This window comes from Suricata suricatta, chromosome 1, assembly GCF_006229205.1.
Source record: "Suricata suricatta isolate VVHF042 chromosome 1, meerkat_22Aug2017_6uvM2_HiC, whole genome shotgun sequence".
Taxonomy (NCBI): Eukaryota; Metazoa; Chordata; class Mammalia; order Carnivora; family Herpestidae; genus Suricata; species Suricata suricatta.
The window spans coordinates 135075538-135101263 of NC_043700.1; the positions used below are offsets into that span (position 1 = coordinate 135075538).

The window sequence follows — 25726 nt, forward strand, 5'->3', positions numbered from 1 at the left end:
CACTTCAGGGCTGGTTTGTTTTTATCTTCCACAAACAGACACCCACAAATGTACCTTCATGGATTTGGGAGAGGGTAAGATAGTTGCAGAGAACTAGAAACACTATGTGTGCCCCTGAATTACTGTTCCCCTCAAAGGAGAAGTTGCTTGGGGTCTACCAGAGGACTCCCATTGGATAAATTATAAGCAGCTCAGCAGGGCACAATTTCTTAATGTTTATTTATTTTTGAGAGAGAGAGAGATAGCAGGAGAGGGGCAGAGAGAGAGGGGGACACAAAATCTCAAGAAGGCTCCAGGATCTGAGTTGTCAGCACAGAGCCTGACATGGGGCTCGAACTCATGGACCGCAAGATCATGACCTGAGCCAAAGTCAGATGCTCAACGCACTAAGCCACCCAGGTGCCCCAAGAAAACTTTTAAATATCAGTGGAACCTGATCGAAAAGATGACAGAGAAGCTAAAAACTTTAAGAATATGTGCTCCAGCCCCTCAGTTCCCACCTACCAGTATTTTCATAATAAACTTGACACCAGGAGTTTAACCATCACCAGCCACTACTACCACTGCTTGCACATAACCTGACACCAGTGGGGGAGAAAATAAGGCAACTAAGAAAAATGCTTCCCTCTTATTCACTTTCAAATGAAAGGATGCCAAATAAACTTGAAAAACCAGCCCTGTGATCCCTCTCTCTCTGCGTTTGATAATATAAGCAGTTCATATTTTCTGTTTTACCTTTTACATGGTATAATGCTAAGAAGAATCCCCGTAGTAACAAATACTCTAATCACCTTGAGATCTAGAACGTTACCAGGACTGCGGCACCCACCTATTCTTTCGCATGCCATATGTTCTTTTAAGCGACAGTATTCCCTAGAAGCAAGCACCGGCATTAAGTGGAACTCTGAACAAAAACTTTGAATCAAGATTATATAAGAATAAAAGCTGATTCAAATTCGTGGGACTAGGGAAAAGATAATCAAGCATTTATACCTTCAGCTCTGATGAGTTACATAATGTACACCTGGCAATCTCAATAAACACTTCTTTTCATGTAAATTCAAAGTTGAATGAGAAGACCATACCTTTCCTCTAACATTGAGAATATATTCACAGGTTCCTGCTCTTCAAACAAGTGTTGGCCATGAGAATAGAGAAGAATGTGGCTGCTAGGACTCAGCCAGCCATTCCTTGTGAGAAATAGAAATAGTCACTGTGGAATTCCCCAGGGAGGTGGGGAAGCAAAACCATTAAGTACACAACATAAAGCAATTGCTAATTTGAATGGAAAAAAAAAGCCACTCCAAATACACACATCGTAAGACATTATGGTGAATGTGAGGGGCCTGGGTGGCTCAGTCAAGCATCTGACTCTGGTTTCGGCTCAGGTCATGATCTCATGGTTCCTGAGTTTGAGCCCTGCATCAGGCTCTTTGCTGTCAGCACAGAGCCTGCTTCAGATGGTCTGTCTCCCTCTCTCTCTGCCCCTCCCTTGCGCTCTCTCACTCTCTCTCAAAAATAAATAACATTAAAAAAAAAGAAACATAAAAAAAGGAAATATGATGACTGCATACACAGGAGAGAATGATTAAACGTTCCCATGCAGAAATACTCATTAATACTGAATTACATGAATGCTCAAATAATGAGAAGCTTAGCATGTGGTGGTTGTTTTTTATATATAAACAGATACCACACCAAAAAGACACTTGTCAAAGGCTTCTCAGTTGAGAATCCTGCAACGAACATGTGAAATCTCATTCTCCCATAGTAGTGGACTTACCTTGTGGCAAACAGAAGCAGCCTAGACAATAACCTTCTGGCCAACTGCATGTCGTATTCAGGGCTGGGATAAAAAGCCATCTCTTCCTACTACTGCTCTCTCTGCTCCTGTCGGGGTAACAAAGGCTTCCCAACAGTCCCCTGTGCCTCCTGTCACACAGCCCCAACGGCCTAGAACTTGCTAAGCATGCAGCTAGCTGGGTGGGACTCTCACTCCAAGTCACCTCTTCAAAATGGCCAATTAAAATTCAGTTTGTGCCAAATAAGAGGCTAAGAAGAGAAGGTGACCGTTGGTAAATTTTCCTGAGGAGAACCATCATCTTCGACAATAGCGTGCAGCTCACAAATGCTAGAATTCCATTTTGTGGGCAGGAGGAGGAGGGAAGCAAGGAAAACCATCTGTTGATAAAATGCGTCAAACTGGAATCAGGAAGTTTCCTTGAATGATCTCTGCCAAACCCTCAGCCTCCTCCACATGCAAAAATGCCACTGTCTGCAAAAATGTGTGTTAATTGCTTTAAGCTTCCCAGAGTTTTGGAGGCTACTGTTACAGGGGTCCAAATCGACACCCTCTGAGATCTGCTAAGGCGCACTCGCACTGTCTGGGGAACACTGAGTCAGCAGCGCCAGGACAAAACTCACTGCCAAGGGACGTGCAGAGTCCCAGCTGAACTAACCTTGCTGCTCCATGGAGAATTGGGAGTCAAACCCTGAGCTTTTGTTATCGATTTGTCTAGATTTGTTTTACAGAGCACAGACCACCATGTGGTAAATGCTTAATACGTAAATGAGGCAGTTACTGTAATGATGTGGTGCCTGGTGGCAGGAGGGAAGGAAGAGAGGTTTGCGGAGGACCGCACTGGCTCAGGAAATAATAAATTTTAAGCTAGAACATTTTGTCTCCTTTACCAACTCACTGACCTACCCTGGCCTAAGGCTTGACAGGTTTTACGGAGATGTTTCTGTTAAGATAAAGGAGATGACAGGATTCCTACTGAGGAGTTAGACCGAGAGAGCATTCGGGGGTCTCAGCAGGAAGGGAAGGCTGGGGTTGGATCTGTGAGAATACTGAACCTGGGCCAGAGAGAGCTTCTCTCTCTAAGCCTGGTTGCTTGGCTGGTCGCTGTCTACATCAGGGGGAATGGAGTTTCTTGCTTTCACTCTTTTGTTTTTCTTCTACATAAATGAGAAAATCCTCCCTGGCTATTTTCTCTACGAAAAAGGAACTATCTATAACTCTGACCCAACGCACTTGGAATTGGCTCATGAAGTGGCCCCAGCACTTTTCAATTCCAAGATTTGTGACCTATCACTAAATAGACTTGCTCAGTGCCCACCACTAACCTCCCAACTCAAAACTTGGAAGATGCCTATGAAGCTGATAAGCACATTGTTTCTGCTCTATGTGGAAGACCAAGACATCAACACCTCACCCCTTTCCACATTTCAAGACCAGCTTTAGAGCAGAGCCAGCCTGAAAGAGAAACAATCACCAAAGCAGGAATAATGTAAACGATGAAAATAATGTAAGAGAAAAAACACCTTGGATTACAACACAGAGAAGAAAATAAATGTGAAGGAGCCCTTACTGATACCAACAGTTAATATAAGTAAGTGGGGAAAGAGACAGCTCTTCCTTACAGAAGAATTCCAACTAATAAATACAGAAGGAATGAAGGAAATACAGAATCATCTTAGAACATTATAGTAATAACTGTGGCAGGCAATATATCCACCAATGGAGAAAGTGTGAGGACAAATAAGGATATTCACATAGCCTCAAAGTTATCTCTTCCATGATATTAATTACAGAGGAATGAATAATAACTTTATGGTAGAGAAACCTGGCAGACTTCACCTCAACCAAGTCATCAAGGTTGACATCACCAGTAAAAAAACATATTGACATAATGTAATCCCTGATAGGGCATGCTAACAAGGACAAGTCACTTCTGTGGTATTCTTGCCAAAAACCTATAGCTTCAATCTAATCATGAGACAGTATCAAACCCAAAAAGAAAGCATTCAACAAAATAACTGGCCTATACTCTTTCAATGTGTCAAGGTCAGAAAAGACAAGGAAAAACTGAGGCAATATCAGATTAAAGGAAACTAAAGAAACATGCCAAAAACAACACAGAATCCTGGAACAAAAAAGGGACACTCCTAGCGGGGAAATATGATAAAATCTGAGTAAAGTCTATGGTATACAGCCTGTAGTTAATAGCATTTTATCAATGACAATTTCTTAGTTTTGATATTTGGACTACGGTTATAAAAGATAGTAACATGAGGGAAAGCTAAGTGATGGGTGTACTGGAAATCTCTGTACTATTTTTGCAACTTTTTATGAGCCTAAAAGTATTTCAAAATAAAAAGTCCAAACCAAAATGGGCAGCATTTAGGATCAGAGTATAATTGGATGCGAACCACTCCAATGTCCCAGTTCAGTTCTACATCAGTAACACTTGGGATGCAGGGATTTCTTCCTCTAGGAAAGAGGAAGCAGGTGGTTGCAAGGGCTTACAATAAATATAGTTATGGAGTCAAGACACACACGTAAAATCCCTAGAATATACGGAGTTAAAGGGCTATGCACGGGAGCAGTGTATCCTTTTTAAAAAGGAAACTGCTTGCCCATCCACTCCCTTCCAGTCCCCCTCCACACAGACCTTTGCCCACGCTGATGAAGGCAACCCCAGCTCATTTTAAAGACCGGCTCATGGATGGGACACCCCCCAGGTATACAATTCGGTTCGCTTGTTTCATCCCATTGTTAAAGATCGCTTTATAAAATCTTATCATTGTTTCAGGCTCAAATCGGGTAAGTGGGATTCCAGTGCTCAAATAGGGCTTCTGTCAATCTATGCTCTTTCTGCCTTCATTGGACTGGCTAACGGTCCCAGTTATTCCCAAGGACCCCAGTGGCAGCAACTTGGAAGTCACACCCTTTAATCTTTCTTGTCCCTTCTCCCATCCTCATCTGCTATCAATCTGCTTCCTAATTCATCTCAGATCTTGTCTCCTCTCTTGTCCCATCACCGCCTGTGTGGTTCAATCCTGATCACTTTCTTCCCCGGCTACTGCAGTAACTTCGCAATGACAACGTTCTGGCCTGGAGCACCTTGGTGCCAATTCCTCGCCAGCCTACACAGCCCAGTGGAGGCTTGCTAAGTCGAAGGCTCCGGTTCCCTATACTGTGACAATCTGAGGAGGCTGAAGGACACAGTCCTCAGGGCTCTGCCACTTCAGGCTGGTCCTGGAACAGGCTTTGCCAGCTGGCTGCCTTGTAGATACCAGATGCAAGTCTCGTTTTATGTAAACCATAAAACATAACACTTGAATGTATATTTGTCTATCCATAAACATGGATAACTGCACAAATCCAAATGTCCCATGTTTACTTCTTTATACTCCAAGTCAACGTGTCTATAAGAACGAACTGGCACACCAAAATCAGAATGATTGAGAACAATGATATCCAACGCGTGTTGAGTGTTTATGATGTGCTGGGCACCGCCCCAAGTACTTCACATGCATTCGCTCCTTCAATCCTTTTGGCAACCCTGTGACCGAAAAACTATTGATCTTGTTTTAACAGATTGGAAATGGGGAGTTTGCATAACATGCCTGTAATTACACAGGAAGCAGCAGAACCGCAATATGAATTCTAGGTGGTCTGATCCCCAGGCTCCGTCTTGTCCTCTGGTCATACTGCCTTTCATGCTGGCACACAGACTGACGTGTAATGGAGAGTGAAAACCCCAACACTGTCATCAACCCACCTGATATATACTTCATACAGCATTCAGTTCTGGCTCACTATGGGCAGGCTTTGCGCTCAGGGATTTGAGTATCCTAGCTCACCAAATTCCCACAGCTGTACTATGAAGTGGTTGTTATGCTGACCGTCAAGGCAACCGAGTGGAGCATCTGTGAGCTCAGACTGAATTTGAATCCACCACCTCCTAGCTGCACATTAGTGCAGACCTCACAGGACGGGCACTCGGATGTGCCGAGAAAGGCAAGCACCACCGAGCACACAGGAGCACAGAGGACGCACAGGTGAGTAGCTGCAGATGTTTTTTAGGCGAACTTTATAATTTCAGGACATTCCTCAATTAACAGAGGACAAGAGGAGTTTTATGTGATTATCAGTTCAAAGATGAATTACTCTTGCTGGACAGTTTAACACATTTGTCATTTCCAAAGTGTAAGACCTTGGTTGCTTTGAGTGTTTTTTAAATATAGTTTTAAAAACAGTTGTGGATGTGTTTTTAAAAAGATATCTGAATCAGGGGTGCTTGGGTGGCTCAGTTGGTAAAGCTTCTGACTTCAGCAGCTCATGATCTCCCAGTTAATGAGTTCAAGCCCCGTATCGGGATCTGTGCTAATAGCTCAGAGCCTGGAGCCTGGAGCCTGCTTCACATTCTGTATCTTCCTCTTCCTCTCTCTCTCTCTCTCTCTCTCTCTCTCTCTCTCTCTCTCTCTCTCTCTCTCTCTGCCTCTCCTCTACTGTCTCCCTCTCTCTCAAAAATAAACAAACATTAAAAAAAAAAAAAGATATCTGAGTCAGGGGTGCCCGGATGGCTCAGTTGGTTAAGCATCTGACTTTGGCTCAGATCATGATCTCGCGGTTTGTGAGCTGGAGCCCTGAGTCAGACTCTGTGTTGACAGCTTAGAGGCTGGTACCTGCTTCAGATTCTGTGTCTCCCTCTCTCTCTGCCTCATCCCCTGCTCATGCTCTGTCTCTCTCTCTCTCTCAAAGATAAACAAACAAAAAAAGAGAGAGATCTGAATCAAATAGTTTGAGGGAGCCCCAAATTACCTCCCAGGAACTTTAGGGTTCTTCAGAACCTATTTTGAAAACTGTCATTAATGTACTCTGAGCTGCTATCGGACCTCCCTGCTCAGCCCCTCCTGACCTGTATCTTGACCAGCCTTGTACCTAGTCTTTTTTCTTCCAGTTGCTGAGTCCCTTTTTTGAACTGCTTGGCACAGACCTCTGTGCCTCTTACCTGTGCTTTGGCCGAAGCTTAACTCCTCCTGACCATGCTGCTTTCCTATGCTGGGGATCCGAGGTGAGGGGCTCTGGGCTGAGGGAGTCAGAGGTACCAGGGCCCGCGTCTGCACACGCATCTCTGGCAAAAAAACAAAAACAAACAAACAAACAAAAAAACGGGAAAATGTGATGGCACGAATGAATCAACAAGAAAAATGCATGGAAATTAACTGTGGGGCTAAAGCAAAGCAGCAGGGCTGAGAGCAGAGTTCTAAGCCTGCACCCACTAAAGTTCTCTGCCCCAAAGATGGCAAACCCACTCCTGAGGGTCCTCATCCTTTCCCATCTACATTTCTGTGAAGCAGTAAAGTGTACTTCCCAGTTTAAAATACCAGAATTTCCAACCAAGGGGAAAGAAAGAAATGCTATAAAGGTGAACTCCTCCTATAATTCAGTCTCCATTGGTAAATAAGTAAGTAATTGGACTCACTGAAACAAATGGTCAGGCAAGGTGGTTCCCTGAAACCCAGTCCCCACTGCCTCCCTTCTTTTTTTTAATGTCTATTTTGAGAGAGAGAGAGAGAGAGAGAGAGAGAGAGCAGGAGGAGGGAGGGAGGGAGGGAGAGAGAGACAAAGAGAAAGAGAGAGAGAGAGAGAGAGAGAGAGAGAGAGAGAGAGAGAGAGAGAGAGAGAGAGAATATCCCAAGCAGACTCCATGCTGTCAGAGTAGAGCCCAAAACGGGGCTTGGTCTCACAAACTGTGACCTGAGCCAAAATCAAGAGTCAGACGCTTACTGGACTGAGCCACCCAGGCGCCCGAGCCTACTGCCTCCCTTCTCAATTCATTATAAGGACGGTGACCCCCAGTGGAGCAGGCCTCCTCTGTTCAGTGAATGGCAGCTCAGAAGAACGTGCCAACTCTTCTACTTGAGCTGTTTCAGATTGTCTAGATTCCACTGGGCTCGAGGCAAGCCTCTTATGTGTCCATTTAAGTCCACCCTCCCACCCCCACGTCCCTAACACCACTCCCTTTTCCTCCACACTCCCAGGCAGTCGGAGAAAATTTTAAGCCCTCCATGGCCAAGGTATTCTGCTATGAGAACAGGTGCATTTCTTCTCCTTAGGAGGAGAATTTCAGCTCCCAAATTTCCAAATCCCCAACTCGAAGGCCTCTTCTTGATCAGACGGCCACCTACATCGGACTCTGAAGCAGTTTTGCCATCATTCCTCTTTGCTGGGTACCAGTGACGTGTTTCCAGTGTGGTGGCCCCCACACACGTCCTGCGAGCAGGAATCGGAGAAGACACAAATACATGCTGGCTCTCCTCTGTGTGAGCCTTGGCTGAGAAGAGGTGGGGTTATCACACGGCTGCCAATTTCTTTTATTTCAGGACATGGAGGGAGATGACCGAGGAGTTTCCATTTCTAAGATATGCTTCCTTAGCTAAGCACCATTACCCCTTTCTGTACATTACTTTTCTCATCAAATTTAGGAGTCCTGGCTTTGAATATAGTCAATTTAAGTTGAAGCTTGAAGTCTGAAGGCTCAGTTGAGGTTCTGTTGCTTATGAATTGAAAGACACTGGGGAAATGCCCTCCAATTCTAGGCCCCGTATCTGTAACATACACATAAGAGGCAGGACACAGCATGGCGAGGAGGCTGGTTCTGCAGACAGCCTCTCGGATTTGGAGTTCTGGCTCTTCCTGCCGACCAGCTCTGCGACTCTGTCCTCCCTGTGTCCTGGCTGTCTCCTCTCTGAAATGGGTGTAAAAGAACACTGTTTTTCATAGAGCTATTGAAAAGCAGAAGCTAACTGAGATGAAGCACTTAGAATAGAGCCTGGCATATACTCAGCGCTCAGCAAATTAGCCAATATCATCATGCCTATCTTGCGAAATTGCTGCTAAGTTTCCCAGATGATGTCTATTACCTATCTAGCACACTGCCTACAGGTAGTATATGCCTAATTATTTTCAATCATTTCACTGCAGTACCTCCGTCTTAGAGCCTTTTTCAGCTAAGGTGTTATACCAAATAGACATAACTAAAAAGACCTAGTCTATGTTGGAAATAATAGCAAGAAGATCTTTGGCCAAAGAGTTAATATGTCAAAGCCTTTTGCAGAATTCATCCTGTGGTCCCCAATTAGGATTACCCCTACTCCCAATGCCATCTGGCTTAAACTAGGGTGGAAAACAGACTCAAAGGTATCTCACCTTTGGATGTGTGAATGTAAAGATTACATGAACGTAACGAGCACACCCAGGACCACTCACTGGTATAATCCATCGTGACAGCAAACTTTCCTTTCTAGTCTCCTCTAGATGCCCATGTGTCTGCTGGGGGACAGCAAGGGCCACGCCTGTGCTTAAAAATCCTTTGTGGCATTTAATAACTTCCTCACTTGGGGCCTGAACCACAATTGCTGGCTCTGTCCTTCCCGCACCACAGCTGAGCCTTTCCTCTTTCCTTGCCCACTCCCCCTTCCTGGGAGGTGCCAGGCAATGGAAGGTCCAGGGGTGCACTGTCTCGGTGAAGGGTTGGCAGCAAGGACAGACAAATGAGACGATCTCATTTTGAAGGATTTTCAATATAGGATTCTTCGCAATTCTAGGAAAGCAGAGACCGGCACTCCAGCACTGCTCTCCATGCCATTGCCGACTAAGGTTACAGCCGGGTGTGAGGGTTTGTGAAACTCACATCCTGTGGCTAACCACAGCCCCCCCTCCCCCCGCCCTTGCTAAATCACAGCATGGCCTCCCTGCTAATCTGCGCCTCCCCAACCTGGGAGGTCCTGGGCCCTGAGCGGGCTGTCTGGATGTATCATACAAATTGGAAAAGAGGCTAGAGAGCACAGGGGAAGAATCGCCAGCACCTAGAACACAGCTTTTCTGCCTTAAACTCTTTCTAGGATAATCGGGACAACAAATAAACATTTAAAATATTTACAGGTTCCAATGAAAAAAAAAATTCCATGATGAATCTAGGCCTAAATTAGTCCTGGAATGAGTGCTGGGAGGCCTATCACCCCAATGACCTCCACCTTGGGCGTCCTCACTCTGCCTTCTAATCCCCTTGCCACTTGTCTTATCTGCACATGGAACTCAGTCTGTCTCTGCAACGCAGGTTTTCCCACCCACCTGGGCTTACTATGCTGCCTGCCTCATAAAGGACGGGAACTGACAAAGGCTGGAATACGCTTTGATCTCCTCAGGAAGTAGTGCCCCATTGGCACTATTGTGGTTCCACACGCCTGGGACAGATTATTCCAGGTCTTTCCTATAAAAGGATATATGTGTTTCCCCAAATATCAGGAGGTATTCTCATAACTTCTCTATAAAGGCAAAAACTAATTTTTTCAGCCCCGTTTTCTAGATGAATATACTGAGACAGGTTGTATATCCTGGCTCAAACCACACATGGAATCACACTCACTTGGGATAAAAATCACTAATAGCCACTTACTTGTACTCTTCTTTCTTTCAGTTTAAAAGCTTCAAAACTGCTTAGCTTTTATCACAAATTCTATAGGCCTAGGAATTACCCAAATTTGGTTAGAATGGGTAGAGATGTGACGGTAGGGAGTTCAATTAAACATGTTACCAAATGAGCTTATTTTTACTTAAAAGATAATCCAAGTTACATTGTTTTACTTAAAGATACCCACAGATACACTGCAGAAGCCTTGGAATCAATGAAATAAGTTCAAGTGAAAAATACAGAGGTAAGCCACATGGCTCTCCAGCCTTAGGGAGCTACTTCCAACTCCCAAAAGGTACCACATTCTCCTGGCTTATCCATACTTGGTTTTGCAGTTTCAGTTTGGACATCATCTCCTCTGGGTGCAATTTGGGATGAGGTGCTATGTGCTGTGCTAGCTATAGGTGTGCATTTCAAAGTGCAATGCACCTGTCTTCTGACCACCTGTTTGCTGGTCTCTCTTCCTCTACATGCTTAGAAAGACAAGCAGACCAACTCGCTGCCTGGCACAGAGTCGCTTGATAATTATTTGTTAAATGAACGAATCTATAACATGGCTTCCCTCCCATCTTCTTTCAGTTCACTTAACTTGCTGGCAAAGCTAATGAGAGTTGGGGGGTGGGGGGACTGTATGTATATTGTTTCTTGTCTTCCCCAGTCTCAAGATCACAAATTATGAGCAATGAAATAGAAATCAAAGCAGACCTAAAAAGGTTTAGGAGGAACTAAAAAAAAAAATTGTGAACCACAATCTTCATGTCATCTTTCTTCTCCAGACAATTAAGAAACAAGAAATCCAGGCCAACTGCTTCTATTTCTACTTCCTATGATGATTACACTCATATTTTCTCCACCCTCTCCCACACCACCCTCAATATTCCTAACTCTTGAATACATACTGGCTACTTTAGTATTCGGTATTTTAATAGAGTCATTCACTGCTTTCTGAACTGTCAGCCAACATCAAAAGAAAAAGTTCTAGATCATTCTGTTCCCTTGGCCCTCTTGAAAATTGGGGAAGGCCTGGAGAAGCTGGAGTAAGAGCCGTGAGGAACTGAGCCAGGCATTTTATTTATTTATTTATTTATTTTAACTTTTTTTTAATGTTTTATTTATTTTTGATACAGAGGGAGAGCATGAGAGGGGGAGGGGCAGAGAGAGAAGGAGACACAGAACCAGAAGCAGGCTCCAGACTCTGAGCTAGCTGTCAGCACAGAGCCTGACGTGGGGCTCGAACTCACGAACGTGAGATCTGACCTGAGCTGAGGTTGGAGGCTTAACTGACTGAGCCACCCAGGTGCCCCTGAGCCAGGCATTTTAAACGGTCTCTCCAGATCCCTTTAGATTCCTACTTTCTACTGAGTTTAAACAGTTTATTTTGTCTTGGGGCAGAGTGGCAAAGAATCATCTCTCCTTGGCAGGGACATTAGGGAAATGCTTGGTTTAGTTGTTAGAATCAGGAGTTCCTCCTTTTTTGTTGTATTTCATCCAATAGGGAATAGTTTCCTCACTGGCCACTTCCACTCCTGTCCCCCTTCAATCCAGCATCTACCCAGCAGCCAGTGACACTTTTTAAAAGTGTAAATGGGGGCGCCTGGGTGGCTCAGTTGGTTGAGCGTCCGGCTTCAGCTCAGGTCATGATCTCACAGTTCATGGGTTCGAGCCCCACGTCGGGCTCTGTGCTGACAGCTAACTCAGAGCCTGGAGCCTGCTTCAGATTCTGTGTCTCCCTTTCTCTCTGACCTTCCCCTGCTCGTACTGTCTCTGTCTCTCAAAAGTAAATAAACATTAAAAAGAAAAATTTTTTTAATGTGTAAATGGCTCGGAGCACCTGGGTGGCTCGGTCTGTTGAGGTTCCATCTTTTGATTTCAGCTCAGGTCATGATCCCAGGGTCATGGGAGCAAACTCATCATTGGGCTCTTTGTGGAGCATGGTGACTGCTTGAGATTTTCTCTCACTCTCTCTCCCTCCCCTGCTCACACAAAGATTTCTTTTTTAAATATTTAAAAATAAAATAAAAAAGAAATTATTTTTAAAAATGCAAATGGCATTTCTCTAATAAAACCCTGTGTGGCTACCCCCTGCGCTTCAGATAGAATTCAAGTTCCTTAAGTTGGCTGTTGAGGCCCAAGTGACCTGGCTTCCAGTCCCCACTTACACTTCACCTCACTGACCAGCCTTGAGTTCCCATCCCACCAAACTCTACACCTTTACACACGGTCTTCCCTCTGCCTGGAACAGTCTTCCTCCTAATTTGTCACTTGGCTGGCTCTTCCTTAGCCTTCTGGTCCCAGGTCGAACACCACCCCATCTACTGCCAAAGTCTCTTTCCTGGCACCTGGTCTTTTCTTTCATGGCACGGCTGGCTGCATGTAATCATTCACTGGCACGTGGTCTGTTTCTTCTACTGAACGGCAAGCTCAATGAGGTCTGGACCCCTGGCTGGTCTGCCTTCAATTTTATTTTTCTAAACCACTCTACACCTAGGGCCTAGCACAGTGAGTGGCTCACAGTAGGTACATAATACAGATGTGTTGAACAGATCCCAGGAAACTGTAAAAAGAATACTTGGGGTGCATCCAGCATGGAGCACTCTGCCTGTCGACTCTTAAAGGTATTAAGTTCTTTACCACACGTGTTTTGGGGAAGGAGGGGTCTCTCTTCTTTCAGTTGCTTTCTCAACAAGACTGTCAGCCAACGTGAGAAAGTACGATTCGGCCCTGTTGGTCCATCTCATTAGCAGCAGGGTGTGTGGGGTGGGGAGGACTGGGGTTGGGGGACGGGGGCCAAGCCTTCCAAGTAAACAGTTGGCACGACCCGGTGCAGCTTTGCTGCCTGAAGCAGTCAGAATGCCGAGACTAAGCCGACAGAAGTGCATTTATATAGGCCCGAGTTTGTCCTCAGAGCCCACTGGAGAAACTCCTTTGGATTTATGCTGGATGCCAGTGTGTACGGATTTTCATAATTTGGCTTATTAAAAGTCAGTGTTCTTGGTTTCCTGGGGGTTTTTTGTTTTTTTTTATCCTGTTCCATGCCCATCATGCGTTAAGCTGGTAGAAGGTCTTGAGGGTCATTACCACAGGCTTCCCACGAGTTTCCCAGCAGTCTCCTGGAAAGGGAAGAAGCCTGGACTCTTGGTTCCTCCAGTGTCTGGAAGAAGAGTTTAAGGACTGATGCCATTGGGAAGAGATTTCTATTCTTAACCTAATATAGCTATTTTCCATCTTCTGATGACTGAGAATTTATCAAAGTTTTCAGATATTGTCAGTAAACTGTCCTTTCCTTCAAAGCCCCCTGTTCCTTTTGGTACCTATGTATAGACTTAGCCTTCTGCGTCAGTGTCCCTTCACTACTCTTTTTCTTCATTTTTAAATCATTTAAATAGTTTTACCACCTAGGAAGCTCACTCTGTATTCCCTCAGGCCTAAATCCTATCTGGTGCTTTCCATCATAGCAATGTCACTGGCCTGTACTTAAAAACCTCTTTTTTCTGGGGTGCTTGGGGTGGTTCAGTGGGCTATGCATCCAACTTTGGCTCAGGGCATGATCTCAGAGTTCCTGAGTTTGAGCCGGTATAGGGCTCTCTGCTGATGGCACGAGCCCGCTTTAGATCCTGTGTCCCCCTCTCTCTGCCTCTCCCCTGCTCGTTCTCTCTTTACCCCTCCCTCAAAATAAATAAAAACTTTAAAGACACAACAACAACAACCTCTGTTTCTGCTCACGCACCTGGTTTGGCAGCTCGCTTACTACTGGAAGGTGACGCATAACCCTTCGGTCATGCATTGTCGTGATCAACAGGTCTCAGACCTGTGTCTACTCGTACCTCCTGCTCTTGCTGCTGCTTTTTCTTCCTTCATATCCCTCAAAACCTCCCAATGGATCCACGTGTACAATTTGTACCACTGGCATTCAACATATTTCTGATGATTTTTGAAACCATAATAAGCTTAACCATCTTGGGTAATGACTTCTATGTCAACTTGGCACAAAGACTTGAAAAGGGAGGGTAGGGGGAAAAGCCAGATGACTGGCCAAAATCTTTTCACCTACCTAATAAATATTTAATCACATCAGATTTACTTTTGACGGTAATCCCTCCACCCACTGAAGTCTATACACAGGCAGCCCAGAGCAAGTGCGTAAGAAAACCAAGAAAGAGCCTCATGCAAGGCCCTCTGGGTAACTGATGATATCCTCCCCACTGGAGGAGTCCCCCTCTCTCTGCCTCTCCCCTGCTCCCCTCCTCCCTTCAAACACTCCGAGCCTGACCTTGAATCAACTCTGCTAAGTAGCAGGCTGCGTAATATGTAGTAATGTGGATTCTGGAGCTGGCTGGTCATGTTCTTATTTGGCCTCTATTACCTAATAGGTGTTTGACCTTTGGCAGATCACTCAACCTCTTATGCCTCAGTTTCCTCCTCTATGGAACAGGATAATAATAGCACCTACATCAAAGGGAAGTTGTGAGGTTTAAACAAGTTGATATGCATAAAGCACATAGAACGGAGCCTGGCAATAAATGTTAACTTCTTACCAGTAGAATAGAAACTTACATTTATTGGGCACATGATATGTATCAGATACTCAATTTTAAAAAGTTATTCAGTGAATTTTCTTATCATTTGAATCAGGGATAATCCTCATTACAAATAAAGCAAAATGAAAGAAAACAAGTAGAAAAAGGAATGGCCGAAGGCCACACCCTCTACACACCACCCCTCATTAAATGCCCCTGAGGATCACTGGCTCTGAATACCCTTTTCCTTTTTAAAAAAAACATTTTTTTAATATTCATTTCCATTTGTTTTTGGGTTTTTTTTTACATTTATTTATTTTTTGAGAGACTGAGACAAGCATGAATGGGAAGGGTCAGAGAGAGGAGACACAGAATCTGAAGAGGGCTGCAGGCTCTGAGCAAGCATTCAGCACAGAGCCCGACACGGGGCTCGAACCCACCAACCGTGAGATCATGACCTGAGCCAAAGTCAGATGCTTAACAGCGCCTCAATGTTTATTTACTTTTGAGAGGGAAAGAGAGAGAGACAGAGCGAGAGCTGGGGAGGGGCAGAGAGAGAGGGAGACAGAGAATAGGAAGCTGGCCCTAGGCTCTGAGCTGTCAGCACAGAGCCCGACCTGGGGCTTGAACCCACAAATCAGGAAATCATGACCTGAGCCGACGTCAGATGTTCAACCAAGCCATCCAGGCACCCCTGAATACTCTTTTCCTAAGCATTGCCACACGCTAAGCCATACATGCCTAGCATTTCTTCTACATCACCCTTTTGCTACTTATATGTGACAAAAAGATATGCATGAAAACAGAAGACTAGCAAATATGCCAGAATGTTACTACTGGGTGATTATATATGATATTTTTCTCTCTTTTTCTATATCTTGCAAACTGTTTACAATTAACATTATAATTGCCAGAAAAAGTAAATTAGCCTCATTTTTTTCCTAACTAAAATGAGTCTAAGAGTCTGGTTTCTCCATATTTTTATAGGGAATGTCAGGGAATGAAAGTGGATAGATCTCTCCTGGGAGCAAATCTGGGCAGTGGAAAGAGTACCCTGGTGGCAGATTTCTTTAGGAGCTCCAGCAACCACTGAAAATCCTTGTTAAAGGAGGAAGCAGGATTTCTGGGAAGCCGGTATCAGTAGAGAAATGAACACTTCCTGAGAAAATTCAGCCTCCATCTTTGTTTCCCAACATCCCCCTCTCATGTGTTCCCAGAGGACCATGCAAATCTCTGCAGTGAACTATAATAATTCCTTGCTTTATTCTCACTCGTTATAGCTTAAAAGTACCTTCCACACATTATTCCTTTCAGCCCTCATAGTAATCCTCCAGGGCAGGTAGAGCAGGTATTATTTAGCCCCATGGAACAGACCGACATTCACAGCCTCACAGAGAGACAGTCACTTGCCCAGTGCAGGACTTGTGCGATACACGACTGCCCCATGAATCTAGGCCCCTAACTCAAACTCTCACCCTCTCTCATTTCATATTACTTTTGGATCCTACAGTCCTAAATGTCCATTGATATGGGTGACAAACATTTAATAGCAAGACTTCGTCAAAGGGAAAGCCTCTTGGGAAGAAAATAGAAAGTTATTGTAATCCAAACAGGACCTGCTCCATCCCTAGCCCAAATGTCCCTAGATCTAGAGGAATGATGAGGTCAGATTCTGAAAGACTTCTCATCCTTGCGTCTGCCGCCAACACTGCATTCCTGTTTCTGTTCCATGCCAAGACTGAGAGGCCACTTCTATACCCTACCCGCTCATCCAACCCCTTTAACAACAATCACTAAGATCAGCCACAGGCCACACAATGGATTAGGCTCTGGGCTTGCGACGGTACTTGAGGAGACCCCTTCTTCTGTGGAATTACACATTAAAGGGTAAGACAGGCAAGACAACTGTACAAACATACAATGAGAAAACCATGGTAAGTGCTAGAGAGAGCACATGAGACCACAAGAGTAGGCCACACTCAACACACCTTCCTCTCCTCTCTATTCCCTCTCTCTCATGGTCCATATCTGTGCTTGTTTCCCCTGGTCATGTGCCTCAGGCAGGGCGGGTTATCAAGGCACAGTCCCAGATGCTGTAATTGCCCTACGGAGTGCTCCGAGCCAGGCCATAACCATTACCTGCATGGCCTAATGTAATACGAACACCCAGTCTCCAAGGCAGGTACTTTCATGCTGATAGATCTCTACTCTACAGAGGAAGAAAAGGAAGCTCAGAGAAGCAGAGAAAATCGAACACGCTCTACTGGAACAAGAATTAAATCAAGATCTGGCGGATGACAAAGCCTGTGCTCCTAACCACGTGCAATAGTCTCAGTTTCTCTTTCCTTCCTTGGCCAGATAAGGTGCTCCTCTCAGAGATGATGCCCAATAAATATTTAATAAAACTATGCTCCTAGTGGACATTGGGCCAGCTTCCCGGTGGGCTCCCTGCAGTTGCCCACCCAACCTCATGTGCATGGGCATCGCTGCCTTCCCGGAGGGAAGTTTTATGCTGACTCCCCACCTGGACCGGATGGGTGTGTTGTGGGCTGCTGAGGCAGGTGGGAGGCGTGTGCAGAACGTAATGCAACCAGTGCCCAGACCCTCAGCTGACACAGCAATGAACACAGGACGCAATCCTGACATCCTACATCATGGGAAGGGAAGGTTGGAGCCAAATAGAAAAGGGCCCAGTCCAAATTCCTTCGGCTTCCCTCTCCCAGACCACAGTGCAGGGTGTAGTCCCAGCAAGGACCACTAGGAGAGTGTGTTAGAAAGGATCTACTTGAGGAGAGAGCAAGAAAGAGAGAAAAAAAAAGCAGCAACGTGGTAGAAGTGACACAGGAAGACAGATTCGGTAACACTTCCTCCTTTATTTCCACACATTAGGAAAAAGCAGCTGGGATGATTCAGCGGAACACCCACAATGGCCCTACATGCACACACTAACAGAGAGTGAAATAATACTGGACCAGCAGCCAGGAGACCTGCATTGGGTTAGGACAGGTGAGCTGTAGGGTGCCTTTTACCTTTAAAGCGAGGTGGAAACAAAAGGGCATAAGTGACAATCCTGAGGGAGAAAACACGATCTCTGAGGACTCCATCCACAACTGACTACCTCCATCCACAAGTGACGAGAGTTTTCTACATGCAGGTTCCAAGTTGGATTCTATGTGGAACACAATTTCCGACCTCTAGTCTCGCTGGAGACACACACATACACACCGGATTTGGATCAGACTGACACGGGTTCCATCTGAGCTCAGCCAGTCCCTGGCCCTGATTCTGACCCTCGGGACCTCATCTGCAAAAAGTATTATCTGCCTCGGGGCAAGGCTGTGGGATCCAGGGAGCCTGGCTCCTGAGAACCCCTCCCAGACAGAGCCATGATCACAGTGGTCTACATGAGGGAGATGAACAGGATTAAGTTACCCGAGGGGAGTGGCTGCATGGTGGATATAGTGATGGGCTCTTTAATTCCTTAAAACAGGGAAACTGTTGGGGCGCCTGGGTGGCTCAGTCGGTTAGGCCTCCGGCTTCGGCTCAGGTCAGATTTCATGTTCGTGGGTTCGAGCCCCGCGTCGGGCTCTGTGCTGACAGCTAGCTCAGAGCCTGGAGCCTGCTTCCAGTTCTGTGTCTCCTTCTCTCTCTGCCCCTCCCCCTCTCATGCTCTGTCTCTCTCTGTATTAAAAATAAATAAAATATTAAAAAAAAAAGACAGGGAAACTGCAAAAGTCCAAAGCATTTAGGGAGGGATATAAATATTTATAGGCAGCGTGGAGGAATTTTTGCATGAAACAACGAGAAACATAGAGCATGACTAAGGCCCCTTGAAAGAAATCATCCTCAAGCACAAGGATGCCAGAATCAGCCTGAGGAGCTCTTCCAGGGGTCTCTCTCATCAGAGGAGCCCCAGGCACCGGGCAGAAAGGGCACTTCAGCATGACTATCTTGAAAACAGGACTCTGGGCCCAGTTTTTTTTGAGCCCCTGGAGTCCTCCCATTTCGGGCTTGGGGCCAGATGTCCCTTCCCTCCTCCTAGCTCTAGAAGATTCCTCAGGTTGTAGCATGCTTTCACTCTCCATCTACATGCAAAAGAAGTCACTCCTGTCCTAAACCAGCCTAGAGAAGAGAGGTGGACCTTAAAACTGGAAATGGAGACCGTCATTCATTGAGAGAAAATAGGTCCCTTGCTAAATTTGGCATCAGCTGAAGAATCTTAGCAAAAATGAACTCACCCCCTTGTTGGTGAGGAAGGCCTAATCCTCACTTTGCCCAAGAGGATTATTGGGTCTTAGAAGGAAGCTTGCATGCACTTTTTTTAAGCTCGTGCCAACTGCATTTGTGTCCACAATTTCCAAGATTCGTTCTGCTGTTTAGGGGAGACAATAGACATTCCATGCTATTTAAATGCCTCCGAATCACAAACCTGAATGTTTCCAACCTTTGCTATCACCCAAAGCAGGACCCTGTCTCCCGAGCTTTCCCGCAGCTGTTGCTTTATATTCTTGGGAAACAAGTCTGAATGGAAGGCAAGGTACCAAAATGCAGACAACGCCTGGAAAAGTAATGGTTTGCAGTTTACAATGTACCTTTTCAAGGTGTTTGTAACTATGGTCCAGAGGCTGAGTTTCCACTTATCCCCATCATTTTTCCTTTCCTTTGGTTACTACAGGATTGGTGTAATACAGTCTAGAAGTTTTATCTCTTTTAAATCCTGTGTCCCTACTCACCCCAACACTTTCCTGTCCTCCCCAGGGGAATTCTGGACCCACTACCGTAGGTCACACAAGACTGAGACTGACCTGACAAAATCTATGTCTTGAATTTAGCAGAGCATTCTCAAAAACATCATTTAAAACTATTACAAATTGGCACCTGTGTTAGGCTTTACAATTGAGAAAGTATTTTTACATGACAAATTTAATTCTTATAACAGCCCCATGAAACATGGCCCCTTTTCACAGAAATGAATACTGAGGCACAGTTGATTTTTTAAAAATGTTTATTTATTTATCTTGAGAGAAAGAGAGCACACATGCACGAGAGCAGGGAAAGGGGCAGAGAGAGAGTGGGAGAGAGAATCCCAAACAGGCTCTTTGCTCTTGGCCACAGAGCCAGACATGGGGCTCAATTCGATGAACCATGAGGTCATGACCTGAGCTGAGATCACAAGTCAGATGTTCAACTGACTGAGCCACCCAGGCGCCCCAAGGCACAGGTAGCTTAAATAAGGCACACCTCATTTTATTCTGCTTCACTTTATTGGGCTTTGCAGACACTGTTTGTTTTTTTTTTTAACAAAATGAAAGTTTGTGGCAACCCTGCACTGAGCAAGCCTATCAGTAGCATTTTCCCAACAGCATTTGCTTGCTCCCTGTCTCTGTGGCACACTTTGGTAATCCTGCAGCATTTCAAACTTTTTCAGCACTACAATATTTGTTACGGTAACCCATGATCAGTGGTTACAACTTGCTGAAAGCTCAGATGATAGGTATGATTTTCACCAATATTTTTTAAACTAAAGGATATACACTGTTTCTTGGTTTTTGTTTTTGTTTTGTTTTTTTAGACATGATGCTATTGCCCACTTAATAAACTACAGTGTAGGATAAACACAAGTTTGATATGCATCGGGAAACCAAAAAGGTTGTTTGACTCGCTTTCTGGCAGTGGTCTAGAACTGAGCCTGCAGTGTCTCTGAGGGATGCTTGTAAGTTGCTGGAGATCACAAAAAAAAGTGGAAAAGCCAGGACCCAACACATTAAAAGGCTCCAAAGGGTGCCCTTAACCACCTTTCATAATAGTCATGTCACCTAGGGCTCAGTTAGGTATCTGCAGGCTGACGGGCCTCTAGAAAACAGGGTTGCTTTGCCCTAGGAAGAGCGTAACAATTCTTCTAGTATGGTCTTCCTCAGGAGTGATGCTTTGGTGGTTTCTCATGGGTAACTATGTTTCCTTCTCTTTGCTATCAAGGCTGTTTAACTTCTACCTGTAGTTACAAGTTCTATCTTAACTCTGAGGCCAGCTGGACTCCAAAAGAGAATCTCAGGAGAGAGCTTCAAGACAGATTCTTAGCTAGTGCAATCTCATCCTGAGCTTCAAGTTCCCGTGCTACACCTGTTTCCAGGGCCTGCCTGATCTTCCCAGCTGGATGGAAACTTGCTTTAAAAAAAAAAAAAAAGGTTTATTTCTTTTGAAAGGGAGAGAGAGCACACAAGCAGGGGAGGGACAGAGAGAATCAGGAGCAGGTTCGCCGCAGGACTGTGAAGCCTGATGTGAGGTTTGATCCCATGACCCTGGGATCATGATACGAGCTGAAATCAAGAGTCAGATGCTCAACTGAGTGAGCCACCTAGGCACCCTAGGAATTTGCTTATAACATCATTTGCTTCAAGACCAGAGTCTGGACTTATTATTGTTGACTTAAGCCATAAACAGATAGTATTCGGAATAAAAGGCAAAGGGAGAGCAGGTAGGGAAGTGAGGGATTGTTTTTATCTGGGCAGCGCAGGTCTCTCCCCCTCCACTGGGCACTAACACACAGGAGATGGCATCAGGCCGGAGTCTGGCAGGCCATGGGGCAGTCAGGCCATCCCAGGGCAAGAGACACCCCGTGTGTTACCCCCATCTCCCCTCCCACTGCAACCCCACCTTGCCAAGCCTGGGAAAGGTACAGAACCCATGACAAAGAGAAGGTACTGGACTGTGACCCCCACATCACAAACCCATGGATAGAAGGGTGGCCTCTGCCCAGCCAGACCTGGCTCAGTAGGGGAGGCGGCCTTTTCTCACTATGGCATTCCAGCTGCTAGCGGTGAAGAGGTAACCATGGGAACCGACACAAAGGGCTTAAAGTTGAGGGGCAGAGGCTGGAAGCAATGGTGAAGAAGCAGAGAAGACAGAGAGAGGGACTTGAAGGGACAGTCCTGCAATTCTCCTCACTTCAGCCATGCACATCTATTGTGAGTCACAGAGACAAGTGGAGCTTGCACGCAGCAGAGCAGCCTGGAGGGGTCAGGGACAGCCCGAGAGCGAAGAGCCTTGCAGGTTCTTCCTCCAGATTGCTTCTCCCCCCTTCAGAGAGCAGAAACCTCAGGGTTTCATCTGCCCCAAGTGTCACCCTGTGATAATGTGGCTCACTTGGGTGGACACAACTGGTACACAATGGTCTTCAAATACAAGGCTGCAAAAAAGCACTTGCCAATGGGAGTCCTCCCCACACCCCCAGCTTTAGCCCATGGCTCCCAGTGGGACTTCCAGTGCGTGCCGGGGAGCTTCTCTGGAGGGTCTGTAAATAGACCTGGCACCATTTGGGTAGTTGAGTAAAAGTCCTGAGATTCTGGCTGTTGAGCTGCACCACAAAGGAGCGGCCTGGGAGTTGAGAACACTAGCACAGAGCACCTCGTACAGCTGGGACTTGCGGAAGCAGGAGGCAGGTCCAGTGCAAAGGCTCTTATCTACACAGATCAGATCTGTAATTTCTTTAATTACCTTTCCCCCCAGACCTCCACACATTAATGTTTTTAATGGTTATTTTTGAGAGCGACAGAGACACATATAGCGTGAGTGGGGGGCGTGGGGGGGGGCAGGGCAGAGAGAGAGGGAGACACAGAATCGGAAGCAGGCTCCAGGCTCCAAGCTGTCATCCTAGAGCCTGACGTGGGGCTTAAACTCACAAGCCATGAGATCATGACCTGAGCTGAAGTCAGATGCTCAACTGACTGAGCCACCCTAGGCGCTCCACCGCAAATAATTTAATTGGCCAATGTGACTTAAGTCTTCGTTAAATCAGTAGGGTTCTCAACCTACACCTGGCTTTCATTTTTAAAGTTCTAGCTCAGGTTCTTCAGCATCTATTGAGGAAATGACAATGGAAGCAGGGAACAGAAACACACCAGGTCAGTGTACTCTTCCTCTTACTGTGACAGGGCTCTGGAGACCATCTTTCTTCTAGCCTTCCTTCTTGAACCAAGGTAATATCACATCTATGTCAATCCTCACAAGCTTCAAAGTCTAGGCCAAATCCTAACAGGTGGCCTAGTTCTCCACCTGTCTTTGTCCCCAAATTGACTTTAAGTTTATTTATTTTGAGAGAGAGGAGAGAGAGCGCACAAGAGAGCACAAGCAGGGGAGGGGCAGAGAGAGGGAGAGAGAATCCCAAGCAGGCTCCACACTGTCAGCACAGAGCCCGATGTGGGACTCGAAATCACAAACAGCAAGATCATGACCTGAGCCAAAATCAAGAGTCAAACTGTTAACCAACTGAGCCCCCCAGGCACCTCTCTCAAACTGATTTCTTAGTCAGAGCCACTGGGGTGGTAGAAGGGGGAAGGACAGGGTCAGAGAGCATCACTGACAGGCAGACCTTCGAGAGTCTGGGGAAAGAATCTGAAGTGTTCATTAGCAGCACCCCTCCCGCCCCCCATCCCTTAGTCAACCAATCCCTCCACCACCAGTGTTCACATGCGTGCAGTCCATAACGGTAGCACCAGCGCCACTTACCGGTGTTACTTTCTCCCTGCAGTAATTAAGTCTTGAAAATATTTTTACCTCAAAGGGAAAAGTGACTGACGTCGTTGAGACTCCTCAGAGAGGCAGGATCCTGTGCAGCTTCAACCCTGGCACCACCCTGCCCTCAGCAAGCTAGTTCATCTCTTGTGTTTTGGGCTTCCTCACCTCTACTGGGGGAGAACAACAATGCCTACCCCACAAAAGTATGAAGAAGATACAAGAGGACTTTCCAGCAATGCTCCCCTCTTAGCAAATACTCAATACATTTCAGAAATTAACACCCACCAGGTGCCAGGCTATTTACTTATACATGTACTTTGTCATTTGCTAGAATAGCCTGAATCTGATACGACTGACACCGCTTTCAAGATATTACCGTCACCATTTGACAGATGAGGAAACTCAGGCTTAAAGAATTAGGAACTTGCTCTAAACCACTAGCAGGTGGCAGAGGTCAGATTCAGACATAGGGTGTTCGGTCTCCACAGTCTTAGGGCCTTTTCACTACACTGACTTTTCACAAAACATCTTGTTATTCTTTTTTTCTTTTTTAACATTTATTTTTGAGAGACAGAGACAGATTATGAGCAGGGGAGAGGCAGAGAGAGAGGGACACACAGAATCGGAAGCAGACTCCAGGCTCCAAGCTAGATGCCAGCACAGAGCCCGATGCAAGGCTCGAACCCAAAAACTATGAGATCATGACCTGGGCCGAAGTCAGACACTCAACCGACTGAGCCACCGAGGTACTCTGAACATCTTTTTATCTTCCTAAAAATAAGAATAATAAGAGAAAACCTTAGGAAGAAATTCTGGTGTTTAAGAAAACAGAACCAATGGGGGTTGAGATGGGGAAGAGGCAGGATTGAAACTGCCTCCTTAAGCAAGAGGCTTTATAAAACCAACCAACCAACCAATAAGACTAGCCGAAGACAGAGCCCTTTGCTCTGACAAAAAAAAAATTCCAAGAAAAATGGATACACATCCACACTTAGAGTCGGGGTATCTATGAACCCTTCGGTGTGAAATGTCCTTTCAGTCATGATTGAATTCCCAGGGCTAATACATTCTCAATAAATGTGTGATAAATGTTTACTGAATGAATTACACCAACCCAACAACAAAATGCCTCTGCTGGAGTTGGCAAAGCACAGAACATCTTTCCCAAACACTGTGTTGACCGAAATAATTAAAGCTTAACAGATTAAATAAACTATTATCATACTGACCACCTTGTCCTAAGTATTTTACTGAAAATTCAAGTTATATAGTTTGTCTCTTTAAAAAGGAGCACAGGGGCACCTGGGTGGCTCAGTCAGTTAAGCATCTGACTTGGGCTCAGGTCATGATCTCCCAGTTCCTTAGTTTGAGCCCCATGTTGGGTTCTATACTGACAGCTCAGAGCCTAGAGCCTGCTTTGGATTCTGTGTCTCCATCTCTCACTGCCCTTCTCCCACTCACACTGTCTCTCTCAAAAATAAACATTAGAATAACATTTTAAAATAAAAAGCACAACATCAGTTTGATACAGAGTTCGAGAGTTTTTTTTCCCACCTACATCTTTAGAAAGAGGATGTAAAATGTAACCTTTTCACCTGGATTCCCAGAGGAAGCTATAAGCCTAGTCTGGGAGTTCAGTTTCGACAAATTGCATAAAGTCAGTTCTCAAAAACAGAGGGGTTTGCCTAGTGGGTATTTCCTCTCCAGGGTTCACCTTTGGTGGCAAAGAAAAGCCGCACTTGCTATGAATAAGTAAGGCTGTAGGCAAGAACTTTAAATTCCCCACAACCTCAAAAACAGAAGTCATTAAAAAGAAGATACATAGAATGCTAAGGATGTCAGTTAATAGGTTACAGGATTCTTGATAATCTTAAATGAGATGGCTTTTACAAAAAGTACAAATAATTTTATCAATACCAAAACCACATTTATATTTATCACAGTGCATGGGATTATTAGCTGACATTAGTGAGTCCTTGCTAAGCTAAATACTTTCATTATCTAACTCAATCCACACAAGGATTCTATGAAGAAGCTTCATTACTGTCCAATGCCTTCAGGTTCAGAGGCGTTTAATAATTTGCTCAAGGCAACATACACCCAGAGGCCGAGATGGGATGTGTACTCTGGTCACCTCTAGAACCTAGGTTTTTCTTCTTCTAATTGAACTAGTGCTTTGCATACAATAAAGTGCATAGGTCCTAAGTGTTCAGTTTGATGCAGCTGGAGAACTGTGTAGATCTACGCAACCACCGCTCAAAACAAGACCTAGAACCTTTCCATTGCTCCAGAAAGCTGCTTCTTAACTCTTTCCGGAATCCCTCTCCCCCTCAACAGGCAACCACTAACACCTGCCAGCACAGATTAGTTCTGCCTGTTCTAGTTCTTCATAAATAGAACCGCTCTTGTATTTTCTTGTGTCTGGCTTTT

At 45.3% G+C, this 25726-nt stretch overlaps 1 protein-coding gene across 1 annotated transcript in view; it reads right to left on the minus strand.

The window, feature by feature from the left end:
* Positions 1–9074, minus strand: part of SHROOM3 (shroom family member 3) — a 62071-nt gene extending 52997 nt beyond the window's left edge. Inside the window, exons 1-3 of the mRNA XM_029951738.1 lie at positions 9062–9074; positions 7981–8065; positions 6801–6923 (exon numbers count right to left, since the gene is read on the minus strand). Coding sequence (XP_029807598.1) covers positions 6801–6923; positions 7981–8065; positions 9062–9074 — 221 coding nt within the window. The remainder of the gene's footprint in view (positions 1–6800; positions 6924–7980; positions 8066–9061) is intronic.
* Between the last annotated feature and the right edge of the window lie 16652 nt (positions 9075–25726).